Source organism: Stenella coeruleoalba (genome assembly GCF_951394435.1).
Source record: "Stenella coeruleoalba genome assembly, chromosome: 5".
Lineage (NCBI taxonomy): Eukaryota > Metazoa > Chordata > Mammalia > Artiodactyla > Delphinidae > Stenella > Stenella coeruleoalba.
In genome coordinates, this window is record NC_137150.1 from 33,091,391 (window position 1) to 33,117,297 (window position 25,907).

General features: G+C 41.9%; 2 protein-coding genes and 1 pseudogene across 4 annotated transcripts in view; 2 read left to right on the forward strand and 1 right to left on the reverse strand.

Moving 5' to 3' along the window:
- LOC307186455 (inhibitor of carbonic anhydrase) overlaps positions 1 to 8,268 on the reverse strand; it is a gene marked incomplete at its 5' end in the record, with an annotated part of 40,124 nt that extends 31,856 nt beyond the window's left edge. The window contains one exon of the mRNA XM_079921533.1: positions 8,226 to 8,268. Coding sequence (XP_079777659.1) covers positions 8,226 to 8,268 — 43 coding nt within the window. The remainder of the gene's footprint in view (positions 1 to 8,225) is intronic.
- LOC307186951 (small ribosomal subunit protein eS21-like) lies at positions 1,803 to 2,054 on the forward strand (annotated as a pseudogene). Its single transcript has one exon. The product of its transcript is annotated as a small ribosomal subunit protein eS21-like (transcript).
- Positions 8,269 to 21,139: 12,871 nt separating the features above from the next.
- The window catches only part of TOPBP1 (DNA topoisomerase II binding protein 1), a 79,811-nt gene continuing 75,043 nt past the window's right edge, over positions 21,140 to 25,907 (forward strand). Inside the window, exons 1-3 of one of the 2 annotated variants that reach the window (XM_079921531.1) lie at positions 21,140 to 21,544; positions 22,185 to 22,275; positions 24,489 to 24,623. In XM_079921531.1, coding sequence (XP_079777657.1) covers positions 22,192 to 22,275; positions 24,489 to 24,623 — 219 coding nt within the window. In that variant the 5' untranslated portion in view covers positions 21,140 to 21,544; positions 22,185 to 22,191. The remainder of the gene's footprint in view (positions 21,545 to 22,184; positions 22,276 to 24,488; positions 24,624 to 25,907) is intronic. The other variant, XM_079921532.1, reaches the window with a different exon arrangement.

The following is a 25,907-nucleotide window of genomic DNA, read 5'->3' on the forward strand; positions in this document are numbered from 1 at the left end:
TGACAAATGGAGTGCTTCAGCTCTGTTTTGAACAGGTCTTCGATAGTAGCCACCAGGGTAGAAGAGCCAGTGAGAGAATGGAGCTGTCAGGACAGATGCCCTTGCGCAGAATAGAAGTGTGTGGAGTAATAGCTCATATTGCACTTTGAGCCTTTCAAAGCATGTTTACTCTGCTTGCCAATACAGATTCTTAAAACGTTTCTGCTCTTAGAAATGACTGATAACTGTAGAGACAATACAACTCTATAAATGAAAATAGCTTTGTAAGCAGGTTAAGTTACACAAAGAGCCACTGTATACAATTGCAGTTTTTTTTTTTTCAAAGGTTTGCACTTACTGAGAAAGCCTTTTTGAAAGTCTATTTTCAGTCACCTGTGCTTATGGTCAAATGATTAAAACTGTAGCTTTTGAATTTCTGATGTTTTTAAATTATTTATTTATTTATTATTGAATGAAAGATTCTTTAAATTCTACCGTGCTTTACAATTTCCAAAAGTTTCACACAGATAATTTCATATAATCCTATAATAACCTTTTATTCCCTCTCCTACCTATATATTGCCCCTCATCCCCTCCCTCTCCCCAGTGGTAATCACTAGTTCATTCAGTGTGAGTATAAAATAGGGTGAATGATATTCACATCATTAGGGGAAACGCTAAAGTCTGGACAAAAACATGGTACTAAAGCAGGGAACTAAACAAATGCAAAACAAATAAAACATAAAACAAACAAACAAAAAATCAAACCAGGATGGGCTTCTATTTCCACCTATGAGAAATAACTGATATGGGACTTGCCCTAGCACTTTAAACAGGTGAGAAAAAAAAAAAAACCTGGGGAAAAACATACGAAAAAAATGTTTTAACACATTGGACAACAGGAAGTGCAGGACTGTGATCCCCGAGAGAAGGGAAACAAATAAAGTAAGCCCTGTAATCACACTAGCTTTCTTCCTGGACAAAATGTCCAGATAGCAGGGCAGAGAAGAGAAAAGAAACAGCCCGATGGTCACCCCAAGTTGAGGAGACAGAGACCATAGTTTGGTAAGGTGGAGGCAATTAGAATGTGCAGCACAGGGTACCAAAGAGCAGGGAATGCAAAAAGAGAGGAGAAAGAGAAGAGAGATTGAGATCCAGAATTGTCACACCTTGGAGATTCTGGCTAAATATCAATTTGAGCATTGTGGAGGCCAGGCAAGGACAACTGCTAGGGAAAGAAAATTTAATAGGGAGCCTAAACCAAACATTTCTCAGAACTCAAATGGGGTTAGGAATCATTTGGGTTCCCACCATTCAGAGTGGAGAAAATCTTATTGAATAAATAGTGCATTTATGAAAGATTCCATAAGTAAGCTAAACTAGATCTAGAAAGAAGGGTATTCTAGACACTGCCTAAACATCTTGAAAAATAGTCTTGAGAAGGTTAAGCTGATCTGAAGACATTATGAGTGCCTGTCAGAAAAAAAGGTTGACACTCCTTAAATTAAAAAAAAAAAAGCAAAAACCAAAATACAGTACTCAGCAAGGTAAAATTCACAGTATCCAGCAACCAATAAAATTAATACACAAGTGAAGGTGCAGGAAAATGTAATCCATAACCAGGAGGAAAATCAGTCAATACAATCAGACAGAAATGAAAGAGATGAGGAAATTAACAGAAAATAGCTTTAAAACAGCTATTTTAAATGTTATAAGTATGCTTGGAGCGCTAAAGAAAAACAGGAACATCAGCGCTGCTGGGGGATGCAGCGCTTCCTTTCTGCTCCCATGCTTGTTGTGGTGCCACCAGACATGCCCTCAACATGCAAAATGATGCCAGAGAGTTCGTGGACCTGTATTTGCCGCAGAAATACTCTGCCAGCAACTGCATCATCGGCGCCAAAGACCACGCGTCAGTCCAGGTGAACTTGGCTGAGGTTAACAAAGTAACAGGCAGGTTCAACACCCAGTTCAAAACCTAGGCTATCTGTGGGGCCATTCACAGGATGGGAGAGTCAGATGATGCCATTCTCCGACTGGCCAAGGCCCATGGCATCCTCTCAAAGAACTTCTGACTGGAGAGGATCATGGATGTGGAATATTTGCCATAAGTAAATAGTGAACCCTACCCCCAAGAAAAGAAAAACATGAGCATAATGAGGATACAAATATAAGATGTAAGGAGCCAAAAAGAATTCCTAGAAATGAAAAATAGAATATCTGAAATAAAAATTCCAGTGGATGAGATTAACAGCTGATTAGATATGCGGAAGAAAAAAGATGATCTAGAAGACATTACTACAAACTATCTAAAATGAAGCAGAGAGAAAGAAAGATAGAAAAACAAATGAGCAGAGCCTCAGTGACTTGTCATACAGTATCAAGTGATCTAACATATGTGTAACTGGAGTCCAGGATAAAAAAGGGGGGAAGGGGCAAGAAAAAATATGTGAAGAAAGATTTGGCCAGAATTTTTCCTAATATTATGAAAACTACAAACTCCCAGTTCTAAAGCAACCAGAGAAAAGAGACAAAATTAGGTACAGAGGAGCAAAGACAATAAATATCTCAGACTTTTTGTCAGAAACCACACAAGTCATAGACAATGGAATATCCTTAAAGTGCTAAAAGAAAAATAACTTGCTAACCTAGAAATCTAAAACCAATGAAAATAACTTTCAGAACTGAAGGCAAAAATAAACTTTTCCAGACAAACAAATGTTGGGAGAATTTGGGTACAGCAAACTTGCACTATAATGAATGTTAAAGGAAGTTCCAGACCCAAGTGGTTACACTCATGAAATCTATCAAACACTTAACAGAAATAACACCAATGTGGCAAAAACTATCTTATAAAGTAAAGGAGAAAGTAATACTCCTAACTCATTTTCTAAGGCCAGCATTAACCTGATACCAAATCCAAACAAAGACATTATAAGTAAAGAAACCTACAACCAAATATCCCCCATGAACATAGACACAAAAATCATTTACAAAATATTAACAAATCAAACGCAGCCAAAAAAAAATTCTTAAGTACATGAACACACACACACACACACACACACACACACACACACACACACACACACAGGTTTATCCCTTGTCCAGGAATGTGAAGTTGAATTAATGTGCAAAAACTAATCAGTATAGCTCACCATATTACAGAATAAAACAGAAAAATTCATACGATTATCTCTATAGAACAGAAAAGGCACTTGCCAATTCAAAATTCCAAGCAAAGTAAGAATAGAAAGGAATGTCCTCAACCTGATAAAGAACATCTACAAAAAACCCCACAGTTAATATTATACCTAATGGTGAAAGACTGAATGCTTTCCCCTTCAGGTCAGAAACAAGGCAAAGATTGACATTCTCTTCACTTCTGTTTAACACTGTATTAGAGGTCTTAACCATTTTAACAAAGCTCAAAAGAGAAACAAAAGGCATACAGGTTGGAAAAGAAGATAGAAAATTGTCTATATTCACAGATAACATGTTTCTCTACACAGAAAATTTTAAGGAATAAATGATTTAGAAAGGTCTTAGGATCTGAGGTCAAAGCGCTAAAATCAGTTGAATCTCTACAAAGCTAAAAAGAAAAAACTGTAAAATGAAACTTTAAAAATACTACTTACGGGCTTCCCTGGTGGCGCCGTGGTTGAGAGTCCGCCTGCCGATGCAGGGGACGCAGGTTCGTGCCCAGGTCCGGGAAGATCCCACGTGCAGCGGAGCGGCTGGGCCCGTGAGCCATGGCCGCTGAGCCTGTGCGTCCGGAGCCTGTGCTCCGCAACGGGAGAGGCCACAACAGAGAGAGGCCCGCGTACCGCAAATAAATAAATAAATAAATAAATAAATAAATAATAATACTTACAATGGCTTTCAAAGATATGAAATATCAGAACTTCCCTGGTGGTCCAGTGGTAAAAAAAAACCCACCTTCCAATGCAGGGGACACAGGTTCCATTCCTGGTGGAGGAACTAAGATCCCACATGCCGCGGGGCAACTAAGCCCTTGTGCCACAACTACTGAGCTCACATGCCTCAACAAGAGAGCCCACCTGCCGCCAACTACAGAGCCCACGCGCCCTGGAGCCTGCGCACCACAACGAAAGAGAGAAAAACCTGCATGCCACAAGTAGAGAAAAGCCTGCGCACCACAACAAAGAGCCCGTGCCGCAACGAAAGATCCCATATGCCTCAACGAAGATCCAGCGTTCCACAACTAAGACCTGATACAGCCAAGAAAAATGAAAGAAAATAAGAAAAAAAATCTAAAATAGATATATATATGAAATATTAGGGATACATTTAACAAATTATGAACAAGAACTGTACATGAAAACTACAAAAAATTTCCAAGATAAATGAAAGAAGACCTAAATAAATAGATATAGAATGTTCATGGATTAGGAAACTCAATATTGTTAAGATGCCAAGCCTCAAAATAATCTATAAATTAAATGCTATCTCAATAATAATCTAAGCCTAATTGTTTTTTATAGAATTTGATAACCTGATTCAAAATTGTGTTTGGATATGCAAAAGATCTAAATGGCCAAACCAACATTGAAGTAGTACAATAGAGTTGGAGGATTTATACTACCTGATTTCAAGACTTATTATAAAGCTACGGTAACCAAGACAGTGTGATATTGCCACAAGGAGAGATATAAAGCTTAATGTAACAGAACAGAGAGTCTAGAAATTGACCCATATATATAGGGTCAGTAGATTTTCAACAAAGCTGCCGAGGTAATTCAGTGAAGAAAGGATATTCTTTTCGAAAACAAGTCCTGGAATAACTGGATATCCATATGAGAAAAGTGAATCCCAACTCTTACTTTATACCATACACAAAAATTAACTAAAAATGTATCATAGACCAAAACATAAAAGCTGAAGCTATAAAACTTCTAAAATAAAACAAAGAGGAAACTATTGCAACTTTGGGGGTAGCCAATTATATCAATATTTTTAGAGAGGACACAAAACATAATAACAAAAAATAAAAATTAGGTAAGGGAACCTGATCAAAATGTAAAACATCTGCTCTTCAGAAGGTATCATTTAGAAAATGGAGGGCTTCCCTGGTGGCACAGTGAATCCGCCTGCCAATGCAGGGGACACGGGTTTGAGCCCTGGTCCAGGAAGATCCCAGATGCCGTGGAGAAAGTAAGCCCATACGCCACAACTACTGAGCCAGCGAGACTAGAGCCTGTGCTCTGAAACACGAGAAGCCACTGAAATGAGAAGCTCGCGCATGGCAACAAAGAGTAGCCCCCGCTCACCATAACTAGAGAAAGCCCATGTGCCGCAACAAAGACCCAGCACAGCCAAAAATAAATAAATAAAATTAATTATTTTATTGGTGGTGTGATGAATTGGGAGATTGGGATTGACATATATACACTAATATGTATAAAATGGATAACTAATAAGAACCTGCTGTTTACAAAAATAGAATTCAAAAATTCAAAAAAAATTAATTAATTAAAAAAAAAGAAAATGGAAAGCTAAGCTACAACATTATTACTCATCAGGGAAATGCAATTTAAAACCATTGTGAGGTAGTACACACACCTATCAGAATGGCTAAATGTGAAAATATTGACAACACCAAGTGTTAGCGGGATGTGGAGCAACTGAAATTATCATATTGTGGGTGGGAATGGAAAATGGTACAACTACTCAAAAAAGTTTGACATTTTCTTAACAAGTTACCGTTATGACCCAGCAATGCTACTCCTAGATATTTACCCAAAACAAATGAAAATATATGTCCACCCAAAGACTTGTACACTAACATTCATAGCAGCTTTAGTCATAATATCCCAAACTGGAGACAACCTAAACATCCACTAACAAATGAATGGAAAACAAACTGTGATAAAGTCATACCATGGAATACTACTCAGCGATAAAAAGGAATGAACTTTGATACATACAACAATGTGGATAAATCTCTAAACAATTGTGCTGAATGAAACAAGCCAGTTACAAAAGACTATGTAGTGCATGATTCCATTTACATGAAATCCTAGAAAAGGAAAAACTTACCTAAAGTGGGAAAAAATGCGAATGACAGGGAAGGGGTAGGGGACAGTTTGGGAGTGATGGAAATGTTCTATATTTTGATTGTGGTGGTAGTTATGGGGGTAGGCGTATTTCTTGAAATTCATTGAACTGTATGTATACTTGTAGGAGACCATTTTATTAAAAGTAAGTTATGCTTCAATAAAAATGATTTTAAAAAGAAAGAGTGTGTGCAAGCAAGCTAAGTGTCAATGGAGTCAAGTAACCTATACTAGGCCAGCCATCAACAACACTCCATCCAACTATGTGACAATTTCAAGAAGGGGCAATCAGAGCCCACTGTGAATATTTCAATCTGCTCTAGAAGGGAAAAGCTGCTGGTGGCCACATGCTCACTGCGTGGAGAAATCTCTTCCCTGGAAGAGCAAAAGGTAGAGAAAGGAGGTGGCAGCCAAGGTGGAGGTACAGGCTGTACTGAGCCCCTGGTTCTTGGCTCTTGCAAGGCCTACTGATCACCACTCCCACTCCTCTGACACTTTTAGTTTAAGCTAGTTTGGTTACATTCCTGTCATCTGCCACCAGAAGGGTTTTTATAGGAAGAGAACACTGAGCTTTGAAGAAAGCACGTCCTCGATTCCAGCCTTGTCCAGTGGCCAAGAGAGAAGGAATGTTGGGATGGAGTGGGCGGAGGGCCAGGGAGAGGCAGCTCTTGCCTCTGTTTAGTAAACACAGAGCCGACTGGGAAAGTGAACTTTTGGTCAGTGCCTGACACTGCCAAGAGAGGGGATGGGGGAAGAACAAACAACAGAAGCCCTGTTCAGGAAGAATACGGGAGAGGCCAGGGGGCTGCACTCTGGATTTTCTGCAGCCATAGTTGGACCACAGCTGTAGCAACATTGCCAGCCTTCCCCAGCCCCATCAGAGCTCCCCGTGTGGCCCTAGGTGGCAGCACTGGGCCAAGGAGGGCCACCCCCATCCCTGAAAGCACTCCTTGCCTTTCCTGCCTTCTTCTGCTCAGCCCAGGTTATGCCTCCCCCCATGATAGATACCCTACCCCAGAAATGATTTAAGACAGCCTGAGACCTGACAGAATCAGGGCTGGACAGAACCCAGTTGTCCCGCCAGGCAGGGGTCTCCACCTGCATGAGGTTAGTGACTTTGCACCATTACCTTCCTTACAGTTACCCAGCCAAGAGCCCTGACAGCCCCCCAACACGGGACGGGGTCCCCTACATTTACGTGCAGGATTTTTTTCCCAGTGATAACTCACCTGTGCCTACAGCTCTGCCCTTAGGTACATGACTTCATGTCACTTTCACAGCAACTGTGTGTTTGCTGTGAAAAAGTAATTTCTACTGAACTGAGGAGGAAATCAGCTCAGAGAGGAGGGCAAGGGACCACCCAGTCACATGGCACCGAGTGGCAGGTGGATTCCATTCTAGGGTGATTGTTTCTCCCCTATATTCCTCCACCTGCCTAGTGTGTAGTCGGGATGGGAGGCATTGTACAGTTCAGAGCAGGAAAGATCCTTCTGGTTAGATACCTGACATGACAAGCTTACCTGATGTGCCCCTCCCCCTCTTAATAATAGTCCTTGAGCCCTCGGAAAAAATCCCTTCTCTCCTCTGACGCTGTTTCCTTCACTGTAAACTGGATGAACAGCCTCCAGGCCAGGGGTCATGAACTTTTTCTGTACTGGGCTAGCTAGGCAATTACTAGCTTTGTGGGCCATACAGTCTTTGTGGCAACTCTCTACTCTGCCCTTAAAGCCTGAAAGCAGCCATGGACAAATACCTGAATGAGCATGATCGTGTTGCAATGAAGTTTTATTTATGGACGCTGACATTTGAATTTCACATAATTCTTATGTGTCAAGCTATTTTTCTTTTTATTTTCTTTCACACATGTAAAAATGTAAAACCCATTCTTAGCTCGTTCGGCTGTATATCAGGCAGCTGGCGGGATTTGGTCAGCTGGTCAGAGTTTGCGAACTCCTGCCCTAGCCTGCAGGGTTTCTGCAAGGGCGAAAGTTGGTCAGGTGCACTGATGAACCACCGGCGGTGGAAGGCACTTTGGAGCCAGCCAGGCGCTGGGTTGCTTCGAAGCCTCCTAGACGAGACAGTGCAGTGTCCCGCCGTGGCTGACCCTCGGCTGGCACCCGGTCCCATCCTAAACGGCCGGCCCCCACCCGGCTCCCAGTGCGCACTCACCCAGGGCCCCCGCGCACAGCACGGAGCAGACCGCGAGCCTCATTCTCCTCGGCGGCGCGCGACTCCTACCCGGCTCTCGGGGCCTCGGCCAACTTTACCTGCCCGCGAGGGAGCGGATCCGCCTCCTCCGAAGGGTTCGCCCTTCCGGCCCATCGCCCTCGCCACACCCCCACCCCTCTCCCAGACAGCTCGCAGGGGCTCGCTGCGGCTGCACCTCTGCCCAGCGCCCGGAACTGAGAGGCTGGATCTCTGCTCGCGGGCTAGTAGTCCGCACCCCGGAGGTACGAACCACAGCAACCCCGGAGCCCACTGGACAGAGAAGCCGAGGCCCAAGATGAGAGTGACCGCCCGGGCCCCAGGTTAGTTACTAGAATGCGGGTTCCTTGACCCCTGGACCTTCATCTAGACAAGCAACTCTTCGATATCTCCAACACAGACTCTTCGGGACTGAGGGGCGGTCCACTAGGTGAACACTGTGGACCCTTCCCCCAGGAGAGCATGTGCACACGCATACACAACGTTTTGAACGCAATTTTCAGGTATCCTCAGACTCTTCCTCCAAAAGCGTCTCGGTTGCCCACTCCGGGTCCCTCCCCCACCCCCAATCCCCCTGACACCGTCTCCTGCAACCCTGGCTGAAGTCTGAGGTCAAGTGAAGCGCTGAACCCTGGGAGGGCTGCTTCTACTCACCAGTGCAGCCCGCAGCCCCATCCTCCTGAAGTCTATGAGCTCTGCCTGGGGGAAGTCTTCCGAATTTAGATTTTTCAAAATTTTTCTTTAAGTGTAATAAACATACATAAAACTTAACATATCCTAAGTATACAACTTGAGCAATTATCACCAAGTGAGCACACCCCTGTAACCAGCACCCACATCAAGAAACAGAACGTTAACAGAGTGGGGGGTGCCTCTCCTCCAATTACTTCCCATCTCCCCACAAAGATATCCATTATCTTGACTTCTGGCAACATAGACTAATTCTGCTGACTGTTTAACTTTACAAAGATGGAATCATACAATATGTACAATGTTGCATCTGACTTCTTTCTGGTTACATTTGTAAGATTCATTTATGTTGTTGTGTATAGTTGCCCGTCAGGAGATCTTGGTGTTGCATATGACCCCATATTGTATATGCAGGACTTGCTATTTATCCTGCCTGTTGATGATAGTGGTTTCTAGTGGGCTCTTATAGTGAGTGCTGCTGTGAACATTCTCGTACATGTCTTTTCCTGCACACAGGTATACATTTCTGCAGGATATTTTCCTGGGAGAGTAACTGCTTGGTAATAAAGTAGGCATATGTTCAACTCACAGATACTGCCAAACACTTTTCCCAAGTGGTTGAACCAATTTCCACTCCCACATTAAGAGTACAAGAGTTTGGCTGTTCCACATTTTTACTGTTTTGCTGGGAGTGTTGTTGGTTTTGCACCATAATTTTGAGTTTTTCTGATGACTAATGAGGTTGAGTATCTTTATATGCTTATTAGCTATTTAAATGCCCTCTTGTTCAAGTCTTTTGCCCTGGATACATTTTAAGTAGACTTTCTCTCAAGGTAAGTATTAGGACTGGCAATATAGTAATTCAAACCACAAACCAAGACTCATCTAATAAAGCATCCTCAAAACTGAGTCTTAAGACTGTAAGAATGTATTATAATTGAATTTAAACAGTTTATTATTTTAGCCCACCATAACTCTTTATTCTGCCCCCCTCTTCTTGTGCGCAAAGGGTGAATCTTTGCTAAGGAAATACTGTTGTTTGTTTCAGCTCCTACCAAAATTATGAAAAGTTCTTCCCTCTGTCAGAGATTAACCCTGCCTTCCACTGAGGCCAGAGATAGTCCTGAGGGAGTAGGAAGAGGTTGTAAGTCACAGAATTCACAAGGTCAAAGGCATGAGACTATTATACACAAACCTGGGCTCTCCTCCCCTTCTCTTACACACACACACACACACACACACACACACACACACACACACTCTCACACATATACCTCAAAGTAAACAATGTATCCTCTTCCTTCCATATCTTACAGACATCACCATCATTGGACAACTAATGGGAGATTGTCCCCATTCTCTCCCCCTTCACACCACCTCTAGGCAGCTAAGTTGAGTTTTCAATTCAAGAAATGTATTGTCTCTATGTGCCAGATAACTAGGGACAGGATAGAGTGAGGAGGGGACCTCTCACATCTGGTCAGCTTTCAAGGTGACCGTCTGGGCTTTGGAGTAAGACCAGCTGGAGGGCACAGAGAAAGGCTTAGGAGCCTCGGTCACACAAGGTCCATGCTGTGCAGAGAGGCTGTCAGGGTCCCTGAGACCACATCCCATATGCTCATGAGCTGGAAATAGCCAACATATTTCTGGTCAGAGATTAAAGCAACCTCTAGACCAGCAATCTGCTGAACACCATCTCAAAGGAAAGGATGAACATGTCCCCTCCTTGGTGAGACACTCATCAGGGGGTTCTTGGCACGGGTTGTCCCAGAGACTGCTATGGTGTAAACCCTTACCCTGGGCCTGCTGTGATGGTGACACAAAGTCCTGAAGGCCACCTGCTGCCCCCCCATGCCAAAGACACTAGAGGCCAGAGATTCCACGTTGGGACTCAGGGCACGATTGCTGAATCACAGCATATGCCTATGTTCAGCTTTAATAAGTGCTGCCACACTGTTTTTAAAGTAGTTGTACACTTCCCACTCCCACCAGCGTATGAAAGTTCCAGTTGCCTCACATCATTGTCAACCCTTGGTTTGGGCTGACTTTTTAATTTTAGCTCTCCTGGAGCATATGATGAAGTTCACTGTAGTTTTAATATTAATTTCCCTGATGACTAATAAAGTTGAACACTTTTTCACATGTTTATTGGTGATTCAGATATCTTCTTTTTATTGGATTATTTTCACATTTTTTATGTTGTAGGAGTTCTTTATTTATTCTAGATATGAGAACTGTGAAGGACATATGTATTTCAAATATCTTCTTCCATTTTATGGGTTTTCTTTCACTCTCTTGATGGTGTCTTTTAATAAACAGAAGTTTTATATATTTCTGAGTCCTATTTCAACATTTTCCTTTATGTTTAGCACTTTTTGTAAACTGTTTAAGAAATCTTTGCCTGTCCCAAGTTCATGAAAATATTCTCTTATGTTTCCTTCTAGAAGCTTTATAGTTTTACCCCTCACATTTAGATCTAGAATCCACCTGGAATTGATTTTTTTAAAAAAACACAGACATTTATTTTCCATTCATGTGAACGAGAAATTAGGTTAAAAGAAGTAGATGACTTTTCTTAACATGACATTTTTTTGCCCCAAATATTCACTCAGTAGGTCTCCTGGAATTTAACAAATGATGTATAGACCCTGTAATTTGTGCTATATAACTACAGTTATAAACTGAGTAACTTAGTGAGCTATATATAGCATGATGTCATAGAAGACAAGGCTAAGGCACATGGCCTAGATCTTTTTGGAACTGATATTTGTGAATGGTATGGGATAGAAGCCTGTATTCATTTCTCCTTCCATATGTGTGCCCAGTTGACCCAGCACCATTTACTTGAAAGATAATTCTTTTTTTACTGCACTTTAGTATAAGCTTTGTCAAAAATCAGGTAACTGTCTATGTGTTTCTAGACTCTCCACTCTGTTCCACTAAGCTATATATCAACCCTTCCACTTATATCTGTCTCAGTCTCTGTAGCTTTATAATAAGTCTTGATATATCAGTGAAGACACCCATGTCTAGAGTTTTATTGGTGGAAAGGTTTTCAATTCCGGATTAAATTTCTTTAATAGCTAAAGAAATGTTCAGATTTTCTGATTCTTCAAGTCTTGGTATTGCTAAGTTTTTCAAGAAATTTACCCATTTCATCTAAATTTCAAATTTATTGATGTAAAGTTGTGCACAATATTATCTTTATTCATTTTTTATGTTTACCAGTTTATTATAAAGGATATAGATGAATGACCAGATGAAGAGGTTCATTGGTGAGGTTTGGAAGGGTCCTGTTACAGGAGCTTCTGTCCTTGAGAAACTGGGATGCACCGTCCTCCCAGCACGTGAAAGTGTTCACCAACCTGGAAGCTCTTATACATTTTTAATGTGTGGAGGATCCTTGCTATAATTTTCTTTTTCATTTCTGATATTGGTAATTTATGTTTTCTCCTTTTTCTTGATTAGTATTGCCAAGGTTTTACCTATTTTATTAATTTTCATAAGGAGCCAACTTTTGGCTTTGTTGATTTTCTTTATGGTAAATTCACTTATTGATTTCTGCTTTCTTGACTTTCTTTGGGCTTTGTTCTTTTTCTGGATTTTATAAAAGGAAGTTAAGATCATTGATTTTCAGCCTCTCTTCTACTCTAATATATGCATTGAAGGCTACAAATTTCCTTTTTCTTGATATATTATTATATCTTTATGATTATCTAAAATATATTCAAATATATATTCTAATTCAAAATATATTCCAATTTTCATTGTGATTTCTTGTTTAACTCATAGTTTATTTAGAAATGTATTGCTTAATTTCCAGTGTTTTCAATTTCCTGGTTATCTTTTGTTATTTATGTCTAACTGAGTTCCACTATGGTACGATAACATACTCAGAATGATTTCAGTCTTTTGAAATGTGCTGAAGGTTGTTTGGTGGCCCAGCATACAGTTACTTTTTGTTGTTTAATATGCATTTTAAAATAATGAGTATTCTATGGCTGTTGGGTAAAGTGTTTTATTTATAATGCTATACATAAATCAAATACATACATATGTGTTTTATATATATATATATATATACACACACACACACACACACGTTGAAAATTGTGTTGTTCAGCTCTATAATTGTTTTTATCCGATTTTTCTATTAGCACTGGAGAGAAGTGTGTTCCCCACTATGATTGTGGATTTGTCTATTTCTTCTTTTAACGCTGCTGACCTTTGCTTTATATATTTTAAAACTATGTTTTTGAGTACATACATATTTGAGATTGTGATACCTTACTGTTAGGTTTTTCCCTTTATAATTCTAATCATTATGAAGTGCCTCTTTTTATCTCTAGTAATGTTTCTTGCTTTAGATTCTTGTCTAATACTGGGGTAGTTACACCAGCTTTCTTCTGGCTATTGTATGCATCATATATTTTTTAATCCTTTTGTGTTCAGTGTTTCTGTGTCCTTATATTTAAAGTGTGTCTTTTACAAGCAGCATATATTTTAAAAACTCCATGTGACAATCTTAGACTTTAATTGGCATATAGTTTGTTGACATTTAATGTAATTACTGATATGTTAGAGTGTTATCTGCCACCTTATATTTGTTTTCTATTTGGCTCACCTGTTTTTAATGTGCAAATCTTCTGGCAGAGCATTTTCTCAGGATTTTTAATGTTTTTAACTAACAGTTTGTAGAGTTTGTTCTTTTCTTCCATAACTTTAATAATGTCACTGTATTGTGTTCTTTTGTCTATAATTTCTGTTGAGAAGTCAACTGAGGTCAACTGTTGTTCCTTTGAAGGTAATTTGTCTTTTTCCTCTGGCTGCTTTTAAAATATTCCCTTTATCTTCTTCATGTTCTTTGGTTTGACCATCATATGCCTAAGTGTGATTTTACCCTAGCTGTGAAGGTTTGGGCTAATTTTTTTTATCACTTTTGGAAAATTCTCAGCCATTGTTTGTTTAAATATCCCTCCTGCCTATTCTGTTGATTCTACTTCTACAACTATAATTGTATGTGTAGTAATCTCATTTTTTAATATTTATTTTTTTATTTTGGCTGGTCTTAGTTGTGGAATATGGGATCTTTGTTGCTGCGTGCGGGATCTTTGTTGCGGCATTCAGACTCAGTTGCGGCGTGCGGGATCTAGTATCCCGACCAGGGATTGAACCGGGGCCCCCTGCATTGGGAGCGTGGAGTCTTACCCACTGGACCACCAGGGAAGTCCCTGTAGTAATCTTTTTCAAATGCACACATGTATCATGCCTTTTTCTGTATTTCCATTTTTTTCCTTGTGTTTCAGTTTGGATATTTTATATTAAACTAACTTTCAGTTTACTAATCCTCTCTTCTTTGCATCTATTGTATTGTTAAATATACTTAATGAGAAATTGACACAAATTATTGCCTTTTTCATGTAAACTCAAATTTCAGACTTTTTAGGGGGAGTAAAACAGGCTCTTTGCTGTTTAGAATGTTATTTCTGAGTTGCAAAAATTCTCTTTCCATGGTTTTGTAATTCCTGTATTCTCCCATTCAGTCTTGGCTGCCACAAGTGCAAAGACACTTTTTCTTGCATCTTTAGTGGAACGATTGCCTTTTTCACTGCTAGAATTTCCATTTTTATTTCTTCTTCATAGATTCCAATTCTCAAATGAAATTCTCCACCTTTTTCATCCTTTTATTCTACTAAGAAGATAAAATGGGGACTGATCACTTTCATCCAATCGAGGTTTGGCTGAATCAAGACTAGCCTGCAGTTTTGATAGGCTCCTATGTCTACCCACTGAAAGCCTGGTGTGGTGGGCAGAAAATGGACCCGCAAAGACATCCATGTCCTAATCCCACAAACTGTGAATATGTTATGCTACATGGCAGGGGAGGATTAACGTTGCAGATGGAACTAAAGTTGCTAGCAAGGCAATTTGGGAATAAAGAGATTATCCTAAATTATCTGTGAGGGTCAATGTAATCACAAGGGTCCTTTAAATGTGGAAGAGGGAAGCAGAAGGGTTAGTGTTTGAATAAGGCAAAGAAAGCCTGCAGTTGCTGGCTTTGAAGATGGAATGGGCTGCAGTCATGAGCCAAGAAACGTGAGCAGCTCTAAAGCAGGAAAAGCCAGAAAATGGGTTCTCCTATGGAGCCTTCAGAAAGGAGAGCAGCCCTGCTGACAACTTGAGTTTAGCCCAGTGAGACCCATTTCAGACTTTAGTCCTACAAAACTGTAATATAATAAATCTGTTGTTTTAAGCCACTTAATTTGTGGTGATTGTTATAGCAGCAATAGGAAACTGATACACCTGGTATATTCTTTGGGACCTCTCTAAGGTGTAGAATTATATTTTTTGCCTCCCTTTCCACAGAACTTCAAATTGTGCCAAATATCTTAAGGGGAGAACTGGTCATTTATCAGGCTTAGTTCTCTGCACCTCCCTTCTCATTGGGATCTTGTCTCCACTTGTGTTTTTCCAGCCGTGAGACTGCCAAAGCTCTGCTAGCAGTAGCCCTCTGCTCAGGCAAAACCAGATACCTCTTACCTTGTACCAGGAAGTGGCAAATTCCCCCAAGGAAATGTGGTTGCAGAATGTCATCTCACCTCCCTGGTTTACCCCTTCCCTTTTCCAGAAATTTGGCACCTCTAATGTCTAATGCTCTTAAATAGGTTTTCTGGTGCTTTATCCACATCTAGATGTGCTCAACAAGAGCACAGTTCTTGAACAAGCTACTTCACCATTACAGAAGCACAAATGAGGACATTAACTACTAATTTTTAATCTTTATTTTTGAAGATTCTAGTATATTGTTACTGAATGAATGAATTTTACAAGTTACTGTGCTCACAACTGCTCTAACTCCTCATTTATTCATACCTTTGAAAGGAAATAGGGTCTATGAGGGCAGAGACCACATTCTTCTTGTTCAGCATGCTAACCCTAGGTTGGAAAACAGTGCCTGGTATAAGACTCAAAAAAAAAAGATCAAATATATGATAATTATTATGAATAAATGCATGTAAAGGATTGACTCAAAAGGAGGTTGAACAATCTTCTCTATAGGCCTGTGGACAAAAATCAAATAGGGTTAAGAGGTGAGCATTGCTCCTAAGGTTAATGATCTACCTAAAGCTAACACAGCCTAAATCCAATAGACCAAGATGCCCTCTGACCTCTGAGTGGAGCAAACTCTGGGAAATTCCTGTGTACCGGAACAAAGTCATATTGCAAAGGAAGGACATCCATAGTCCTAAAGCCATCTCTGTTGTTTTGGCACAATCTCTCTAACAGCAGAGCAGGAGGTTAGGAGATTGTATTGTAGGAAACAAGTTAAAGACTTCATTATGGCCTTTGGAAAATTAGGAATTTGTGAATTTATCATTAACTGTGTGCGAGGCACTGAGCTAAGTGCTTTTCAGATATTAATTTATAGCAACTCCATAAGGTAGGTGCTATTGTCATCCTCATTTCATACAGGAAGAAAGCGAAGTACAGAGAGGTTAAGTTACTTGCCGAAGGTCAGACAGCCAGTACATGTCAGAGCCGGCAATCAAACTAGGCAGCCTGCTTCCAAGTCCAAGCTCTCCCCATGTGGCCTCTGGCATTTGTCTCTGAAGCAGTTTCACTTCCCTCTTTCCAAGGCCCTTTGTGGTAATAAAAACAGTTTTTGAAGTGGCAGCACATTTGTTTAAACCCTGGCAACTTCAGAATTGATTAGGTTGGTACTAGTTGACATAACAGATGAAACTCCCGATCTCAATGGTTTAACATAATGGAAGTTGGCTCCTTGCTAATATAAAACCCAGATGGCAGCAGTGGTCTTGTTTGGTTGGAGAGGCAGGGATGGGGAGTTCACCTTCATAGCTCTGGTCAGTCATTCAGAGATCCAGGCTAAGAGATGCTCTGCCATTTTCAACATGTGGTTTCCAAGATTGCCTTGTGTATTGACATCTAGAATAAGGAATTGTGTAAGGCGGTACAAGAAGTTTCCATGAGCCAGGCCTGGAAGTGCTAAACATCACTTCTACCTATATTCTATTGGCTATAACTCAGTCACACAATCCCACGGAGATGCAAATAGGATGGGAACTGGAATCCCTGGTTTGGGCAACTTTGTCCCAGCAACAACACACACTATCAAAGAGGACCGCATACCTTGGGTCTTTTGTCTCAGTTTGAGTTTCCCCAGAAAGCACACTTTTAGACAAGCCTTTGTAAATGTTTTATTTGGTAAGTGAAGAAACAAAGGTTAGAGAATGGGGAAGGGAGACAGGGATAAGAAGGCATCCAAAGGATGTACTGACAGGTCAGTTATCACTGTGGAGACTGGGGCTTAATTCCACTGGGGAAACTCTGGGAGCCAGGGTAGAATATCCCATTAAAAGGCTTGCAAACAAGAGTCTTTATACACGAACTTCTGTCAGTCATTGTTTGAGGGTTTTTTCCCATGGGTCATAAATCCCCTTGCCTTCTGGGATACTGTGCAGGCGGCTAAGCAGACTCCTGGTGTCAGAGAATGGCTTCATGCAAGGGAATGCAGGTGCTGGCAATTGGAAGTTTCCCAATATGTCTGTGAGTGGTAAGGCTGAGGGGATATGTATGGGATACTAAGGATCTGCTACACAGTCTCAGCCAGAGTCCACGGGATGGTCCAGTGACATGTGGACTAACAAGACCAGTTGTTGCCCACCCCTCACCCCGACCCAGTCGCATACCTGATATACAATGGTGGAGCAGGGACAGAATAATTACAATAAAATTCCTTTTCAGAAAGGGAAGGAGGGGAGACTCCTAGCTGTTGCTGATCAGCATTAACTTCGAAGTCCTACTGGGCAGGCATTGGGTGGTTCCTCTGCCTGATTAGATCCAGCTTCTGCTCTCTGAAAGCAGTTCCTTTGCTCATTGCTCTCCAAGGTCCCTGGCCCCTCCCTCTGGGATGGTCTTCCTTTTCTATCAATATTATATCCTCTCTAGCCAGGTCTGGACGGCGTACTGAGGAGCTTGTGCTCCGTGGGGGCTGTATGACTTTTCACCCACTTCCGACTATGCAAGCTTGAAGGTTGTATAAAGTTTGAATACTCCGGATTTCTGGTTTTCTTCACAAAACAATGAACCTTCAGAACCTTAGTAACCTTCAGATCTATTTGCTCCCAGTCAGTTTCACACATACAAGACAAGGTCAAGGGCAAGGCCTGACTGATGAGGCTGGTGAAGATACATGAGACACGTTTATTATTCCATAGATAGCAAAAAGGAAGAAGTCAAAGGTGCCAGCTCCCTGGGTCCTTACCCACACACCAAAAAGGACGACACTGAAGGGGCTGGTGGCTGCAACTTGAGTTGTGGGAAACCCCATCACTGGGGAGCCAAATCTAGATGGTAGCTAAGTCGTTTTCTATTCTGTAGCTCTGTTCTGAGGGGAGTGGTGCAGAAAGCCCTACACTTCATCAGAATCTGGGAGGTGATGAGAAACTATCTGATGACAGCCTTCCAGGGGAGGCAGGAAGACAAGTGGGAGGTGGCCTCCATCCTCTCATGTTCCTGCAGGATCACAGAGTGTTTTGGCTCACATATGCTGCAATCCCAACCTTAGCCTGCATGGATGTGTGCACGTCTGCCAGGAAGCCATGGCAGAGCTGCTCCCCTACAGTAGCTGCCACACCACAGTTCTCTCCTGGACTAATTTTCATGACTGATTGCTATCCTTGGCCCCAAACCTTTCTCTCTCAATTAATGGTGCCTACTCAGCTTGGGTGGGAGGACCACACTCTTAACTAGGTCTTTTCCACGTGGATGGGTTGTAATGTACGTTTGTTCTGGAAAACCTCTCTTGGGTTTCTCTCTCACTTTTAGAGCCTAGATGCAGTCAGCTTTTCCAACCCTGCAAATCGCCAGTTTTGGACTTTTTAATTCCTTTTATTTTTTGCTTGCAAACAAGCCAGTTCTTCCCTGAGTTTACCACTTTCTTATAATGCCTAATTAAATGCAGCCAATAGCAAACAACACGTGCCACTAACATTCTATTTTACCTCCTCTTCCCAACACTTCAGCAGACTCAGTAGGCCTGTGTTCTACCTTCCACGTACTGAAGACAACAGTTTAAATAAGTATTTTGCCACTGCAAAGACTATTTCTGCAGCAAGAAAGATGGTTTACTAATCTCATTTTTAAATTATACATCCCCTTATTTGTACATATTTATTCATTTACAGCACTGGAAACAAATCTAAAACCCTATCCCTGAAAAAAAATCTACTTTTAGTTTATGTTCTAGTTTTCAGAAATCTTACGTAGCAAAACATAACAAGAAATACTCATATTCCCACCACCCATATTTTAGAAGTAACTATTTTGTCATATTTGTTTCCTGTATTTTTTCATTTTACAAACACATAAAGTTCCCTTTAATTCTACTCCAAGCAGGGTCTGGAGTGACTGGCTCCGCTCTAGGTGACAGAAGTGCCAAGGAAACAGGGAAGGAAGGGGGAAGTTAATGCTCAGACCCCAACTTCACAGGCAGCTGCCTGAGGACACATCACAACTAGTCCCCGCAGTCACCAATATCTTCATGGACCACAACCCATATAACCATTTTCACCTTTCCCTAAGGGACTGCTATTCAAGCAAACGTTAATATGCATCAGAATCATCCTGAGGGCTTGTTAAAACACAGAGCAGCGGCCCCGTCCTGGACCCCAGCAGACCTGTGGTCAGACTCAAGAACGCTCACATCTAACAAGTTCTCAGGCGACGCTGATGCCGCTGGTCCAGACACCACACTACCTAGAGAACCACTGCTCTAGCCAATGCCCAACACTAGGTACCTCAGGGACAGACACAGAACCTCTCTGCCCATGTGGAGACATGGATGGGAAAACTCGTCACCTGGTCTCCTACTCTGAAGAGGAGGTCACTCCCCAGCTATTCAAAGCCAGCCACTAAAAGCTAAAGGGCTGATTTCATCTTCATCCTCCTCCTCTTCAGTAGCAGCATCTATGACTCCCCTCCTCCCTCTCTGAGGTATCCACTGGGCCCCAGAAATGTCAGGAACGGGCTCCTGCCCCAGTGCAGACATGGGTGGCAGTATGTGACAGGGAGCACTGTGGTGGGTCAGGAAGGGCAGGGGGGCTCTGCCCAAACCCAGGTGCAGCCACTTCCTGGCTGTGTGGCCCTGGGCAAGTCACACCGTCCCTGAGCCTCACTTGCCCATCTACGTGATGTGGCCAGCAATGTGCATGTTCTAGAGGACTGCCAAGCAGAGTGAGCAGAAGCAGTCCAAGCAGGAGCCCTCTGTCCACTGTGACATGCCCCACGACAGACCTGCTCCTTCACGATGGACTGTGGCAGTGTCATCTCTCTCTCTCTCTTTTTGTTTAACAACTCTACTAACTTTGGTTTATTTGTAAGGCTTTCCTCACTCCCTTCCTGACAACAGGCCTTTACCTTTGAGCCTCAGTGTTACTGATTCTGACTCACGTTCCACAGGTGTGTTCACACACTGCTGATCTTTGCCATCTTGAGACACTAAAAACAATTGAAGTACAGGTCATGAAACTGTCACATTACTCAAGTCCTGATTTTCTCAATCTCAGTAGTCAAGAATAAAATGAGGAAAAACGCTAACTAAGCAGTTTGTCATTGGCCGGCAACAAGCGGAGATCCTGCAGTCCTATTTCACCTCCTCTCCCCTGACCTGTGCTATTTGAACATTAGGTTCCATCCCAGAATCTGCCCAACACTCGGGGAATTACAGAGAAAGAAAATGAGATGCTCACTGAAGGGGGTGGTGTGGCACTCCTGAAGAAGTTGGCAAAGACCTCTTTGCACCAGGTGTGTAATTCACGTCATCCTGACATCTTTCTTCCCTTTAGACCTCTTGGCTGTGGTAGCTGGTGAGTACATTCGGACTATACTGGAGGAAAAAGAATCCAGTCCGCCAGTCCATGGAATCAAAAAGACTTGGATGCAGTCTTAATTCTACCACTTACTGTGACCTTGAACCCGTCATATACCTTCCCTAAGCCTCAGTTTTTACATCTGTAAAATGGAGATACCACTATTTGCCTCACAGAGTTGTTTTGGATGATAATATATGGTTTCTCAGTATAAAATATTTATTAAAGAAACCTTTTTCCTGCCTATATTTTTTGGTGTGCTAGGGCCTCCTCTAAGGAACTTCTGGCCTGCGGCCCCACCCGCTAGCCGTGGGCGCTTGGCCAGCTCCCAGCGGAGCACAGGCCCGCGCTTGCAAGCCCTGATCGCGAGGCTCCCACCTCGAGGCTCCGACCTCAACGCTCCGGGTACCCCTTGCCCCCGGCCCAGCGCGCCACGCGCCCCACCCACCTCCGCAGCCTTACGTCTCCGCCCTCCTCCCGCAACTGCGGTGGCGTCACTTCCGCCGGAAGGGGCGGGCGCGTCCGCGCGGCTGGCGCGAAAGTTGGGTCGCGGTTCGGCAATTTCCGGGTCTGCGCTTGCTAGGGCCGGGGGCGCCGCAGGGGGCGGCGGTTGTGCGCCGGGCTGGCGCCCGACCCCAGCCGCCGTCCCACGGGCCGCGGAGCCCCCCACTCGCCGCCTGGAGACTCCCAGGCTCCACCGAGGTGAGTGAGGCTCGGAGTAAGGACCCAGCTCCCTCCCGCCGCCCCGCTGGGGGGTCGCGATGCTGCTTCTGGCCTTCCGAGCCCTGGTTTCCGGACCTTGTAACCGGCCCCTGGGCCGGCGGATAGGACTTAGACGCCGGAGAGGGAGTAACTGCGGCTGGACCGAGAGCCGGGCCTTTCCCTGGGACCTGGGGAGCTAGAGCGTCCGGCCTTTTAGGCGCCTGACTTTGCTGGCTGGCTTTCATGTTTATATTTGAAGTCCGTTTACTGAGGGCTGAACCTACCTCGAGGGCCGCGGATACCCACAGGGACCGATTCGTTCTGAGCATCCTTAAGCATAATGCAATTGAATGACTATTGGCTTAGGAGACTTAGCCCCAGAGCAAAGGTCCTAGATATATTCAGTTTAGCGTACATTAATTTCGTTCTCTGATTTGCAAGGATTGGTGTTGTCATCTTTTTCCTTGATTGTACCCACATTCCAGTGTTTGTTACAAATCGTAATGGACGAATTCATGGGCAAAGCCGGAATGTTTGTGCTGTGGCATTCTTGTCTTCGCAGAAGAATAGGTGCTTTAAAACATTTAACTTAATATGTAATGTGTTTTTGTTCTTGTTCATGGTTCCTTTATTTTGACAGTTCAGAAATGTCCCACAATGACAAAGAACCGCTTTTTGTGAAGTTTTTAAAGTCTTCAGACAATTCTGAATGTTTTTTTAAAGCTCTTGAGGTAAGACTACTTGAAAATGTCTTGTTTGATGCTGTGAATTCATTTTCTTGTTTTTAGTGTTTTTGATTTATTAGGCTTTTTTGTCTTAGTCATAGTTATTTTATTTTCATGATAGTTTTACTGTAGTCTACATTCATAAGTATCTCATTGTTACACAGTTTTGAATTGATATTAGTATATCACTGTATTTTGGGGGGCTTGAAATCTTTAATGACATTTCTATTGACAGTGATGGACCTACTATTCTTGGAAATTGTTTTCTTTTGTCTACTAACCATAGACCTTTGTGTGTTGAAAAAATTTGAGTCAGTCCTATATTGGTTACACTTCATTTCTGTTGTTGTTAATTGTTAACTATGTCTCATTATGTACAGTATTATATTATCTAGATAGTGTAGAGCCTTGCTACTCACAGACCACAGTAGCATCACCATGGCCTGAGAGTTGGACCCCAACTCAGACTTACCAGTTGGAATCTGCTTTTTAACAAGATGCTGTGTACGTTAAAGTTTAAGGAACACTGTTGTAGCAGGTTTTTCTTTAAAGTTCATTCATTGAGCAAACAATTATTGAATGTCCATCATCTAAGAAGCACTGTTCTAGTACTTGGGATGTATCAGTGATGAGATCAGGCAAATATCCATACTTTCTCAGAGCTTACATTCTATTCTAGCTGGAGGAAATAGACATTAATCAGACGTATAAATGAGTAAACTGTAATGTTAAAGGTGCCAAGTGCTATGGGAAGAGAAAAACAAAGCAGTTAAGGTGTTCTGGAGGTTGTTTGTTGGGGGAGAAGGGAAAGTTACAATTTATTTTAAATGGAGTGTGATCAGGGTAGACTTTATGGAGAAGATGATACTTGAGTATACTTGAAGGAGGTGAGAAAATGAGCCATGTGGATATCTGCAGAGGAAGGTTTCAGGCAGAGGAAATAATCATACACAAACCCTGGGAAAGTGCTTGCGGTGTCTGTCCTGCTTTAGTGTGGCTGTAGTGTAGTGAAGAAGGGAGGTGGAAAGAATGCTAAGGTGTGCTTTAGAGAGTAAGAGTAAGGAGGTCATGAAGGGCCTTGTGGGCCATGGTAAAGACTTTGGCTTTTTCTTCCAGTGAGATGGAGAGCCACTGGGGGCTTTTAATCGGAAGAGTAACATGATCTGACTTAATCGTTTTAAAAGGATCACCCTAAGTATTTAATGTAAGGACTTCAAAATTTGTTCAAAAAATATTCGAGTGTTTACTGGGAGCCAGGATATTTTGGCAAACAAGATAGATCATGAAATTTTCATTCTTAGAAGGGAGAGAGACAAAAACAGTATGTGTATATGTGTGTGTGTGTGTGTATATATATATATATATATATATATACCATCTATGTTATTTTTCTTCATAAAATACACTAGAGGGATAGGGAAAGAATATTTTAGAAAAGGGTGATAAGGAAAGGCATCTCTGAGGAAGTGACATGTGAGCAGATGTGGTTGAAGTAAGGTAAGTCAGGTGAAGTCCTGGGGGGAAGAGTATTCCAGGCAGCGGGGAAAAAGAGTAAAACCTCTAAATGAGGTCATGCTTAGTTTGTTCTAGGTTGCAAAAGAAAGCAGGAGTGGCTAGGGAAGAGGGAGCAAAAGGGATTAGAGGAAGAAGGTAAGTGTGGGGAGATAGGCAGGGGCCAGACTCTACGGTCTTGTAGGCAATGATAAGAAACGTGGATTTTATTCTGAGTGTGGTGGGAAGCTGCTGGAGGTTTTTTGTTTGTTTGTTTGTTTTGCGGCACGTGGGCCCCTCACTGTTGTGGCCTCTCCCGTTGCGGAGCACAGGCTCCAGACGCGCAGGCTCAGTGGCCATGGCTCCCGGGCCCAGTCGCTCTGCGGCATATAGGATCTTCCCGGACTGGGGCACGAACTCGTGTGCCCTGCATCGGCAGGCGGACTCTCAACCACTGCACCACCAGGGAAGCCCCACTGGAGGTTTTTAACAGGGTGACATGACCTTTTTTGTATTGTTAAAAAGATTACCAGGTGCTGGGTAGAGAACAGATTTAGGGGAAGGGAGGGAGAAGGAACCACTTTGGAGACTTCTGGACAGGTCTAGTGAGAGATGACGGTTCCTTTCAATAGGAGAAAGGCTGGTTTTGAGATGGATTTTAAAGATAGAGTTCATAGGACATAAATACAGGTGAATTATTTCATATGCATTCTTACTTTTTCTTTCAGTCAATGAAAGAGTTCCAATCAGAAGAATATCTTCAGATTATTACAGAAGAAGAGGCATTGAAAATGAAGGAGAATGATAGATCACTTTATATCTGTGACCCTTTTAGTGGCAAAGTCTTTGATCATCTCAAAAAGGTTTGCTAACTTTTAGTGTGTTCTTTCAGGTAGTCTGTTTTTTGGTTTGTTTTTGCTTCAGTGGACGTAAGTTCTTTACTGATCATGAAGTATTTTGCAAATTATGAATTGAGAGGAATCCTTTGGTTTTGGAAGACCAGAATAGTATTTTTCAAGGTAAATCATATTACAGTAGGCTTTGGTTAGTATGTAATTTTTATATTTCAGGGAATTTAACTTCACTTAGAATAATTTAACCCTGTAGTAATGAAGCATTTTATTGATGAAGTTCTACTGTACTTAAACTCAGTTTGATTGCAAGATATATTAGGGAAAAATAGTAGAGTAGGAAAAGACTTCAACATAATCCTGGGTTACTTACTGTCTTTCCTGTGTGCTCTTGAATTTTAGTACCTGTACTTTGTATAGGGTCTGAAAAATTATATGCTAAAGGAAGCATTTGGGGGCCGAGCATTGCTAATATACCATTGAGCCATCTTATTTCTTTTTGTTGATTCTAGAGTCTACTGACTCATTACTTTTTTGGTGTCTGGACAAGAGAGAAGCATTGAAATAAAAGTAAACTGGCTGTAATTACATCCAGATTACAAAGAAGTGATTCTTGTTTGAAGGAGAAGAAAGCATAGAAGAGTAGGTAGATGCAGTACTATCTGTACAGTATATGGAAGGTCTGTGCCCACCTTTGCCAAAAGCATTGTTGGTCGTACCCTCCTTTTGGAAATAACACCGCTTGTAAGATAGAATCAATAGCATCGAAAACTCAGTTTTCTTATGACTGATGGAAAAGATAGCAATAATCATTTACCCTGTAGATATTTATATCGGTCATGCTTTGGTGACTTTGGCAGCTGTAGGCTTTTTAGCCTGGGTTGGATGTGCTGATGTTGAGCAAGATTGTCACGTTTCTCAGTTATCAATGAAAGTGATACCTTAGGAGAAGTCTTTGTAGGTCTTCCTTGGAAAGACATTGAGTTGCGAACAAAGTATTTAAAAAACAAATGTAGGAACTGCCTAGGATTATACATTTTTTGTAGCAGAATAGGTTTTTTACAGGGGGGTTAGTTGGGCTCTCAACACTTTTTAACCGCTTCATTGGCTGGCTGCTTCATTTGAAAAGTAAATGGAGATATTTCCTAATTATTATGGCATAAGACTGTTACTCATATCTCCTATTGTGTTTGTTTCAGAAATTAAAATTTTAATGGCAATTTTGAGTGAGTGTGGCTTTTGGAGCTTATTTCTTTTGATAGCCTGCATTGTTTGATTTGCTTGTGTGTGTATGTT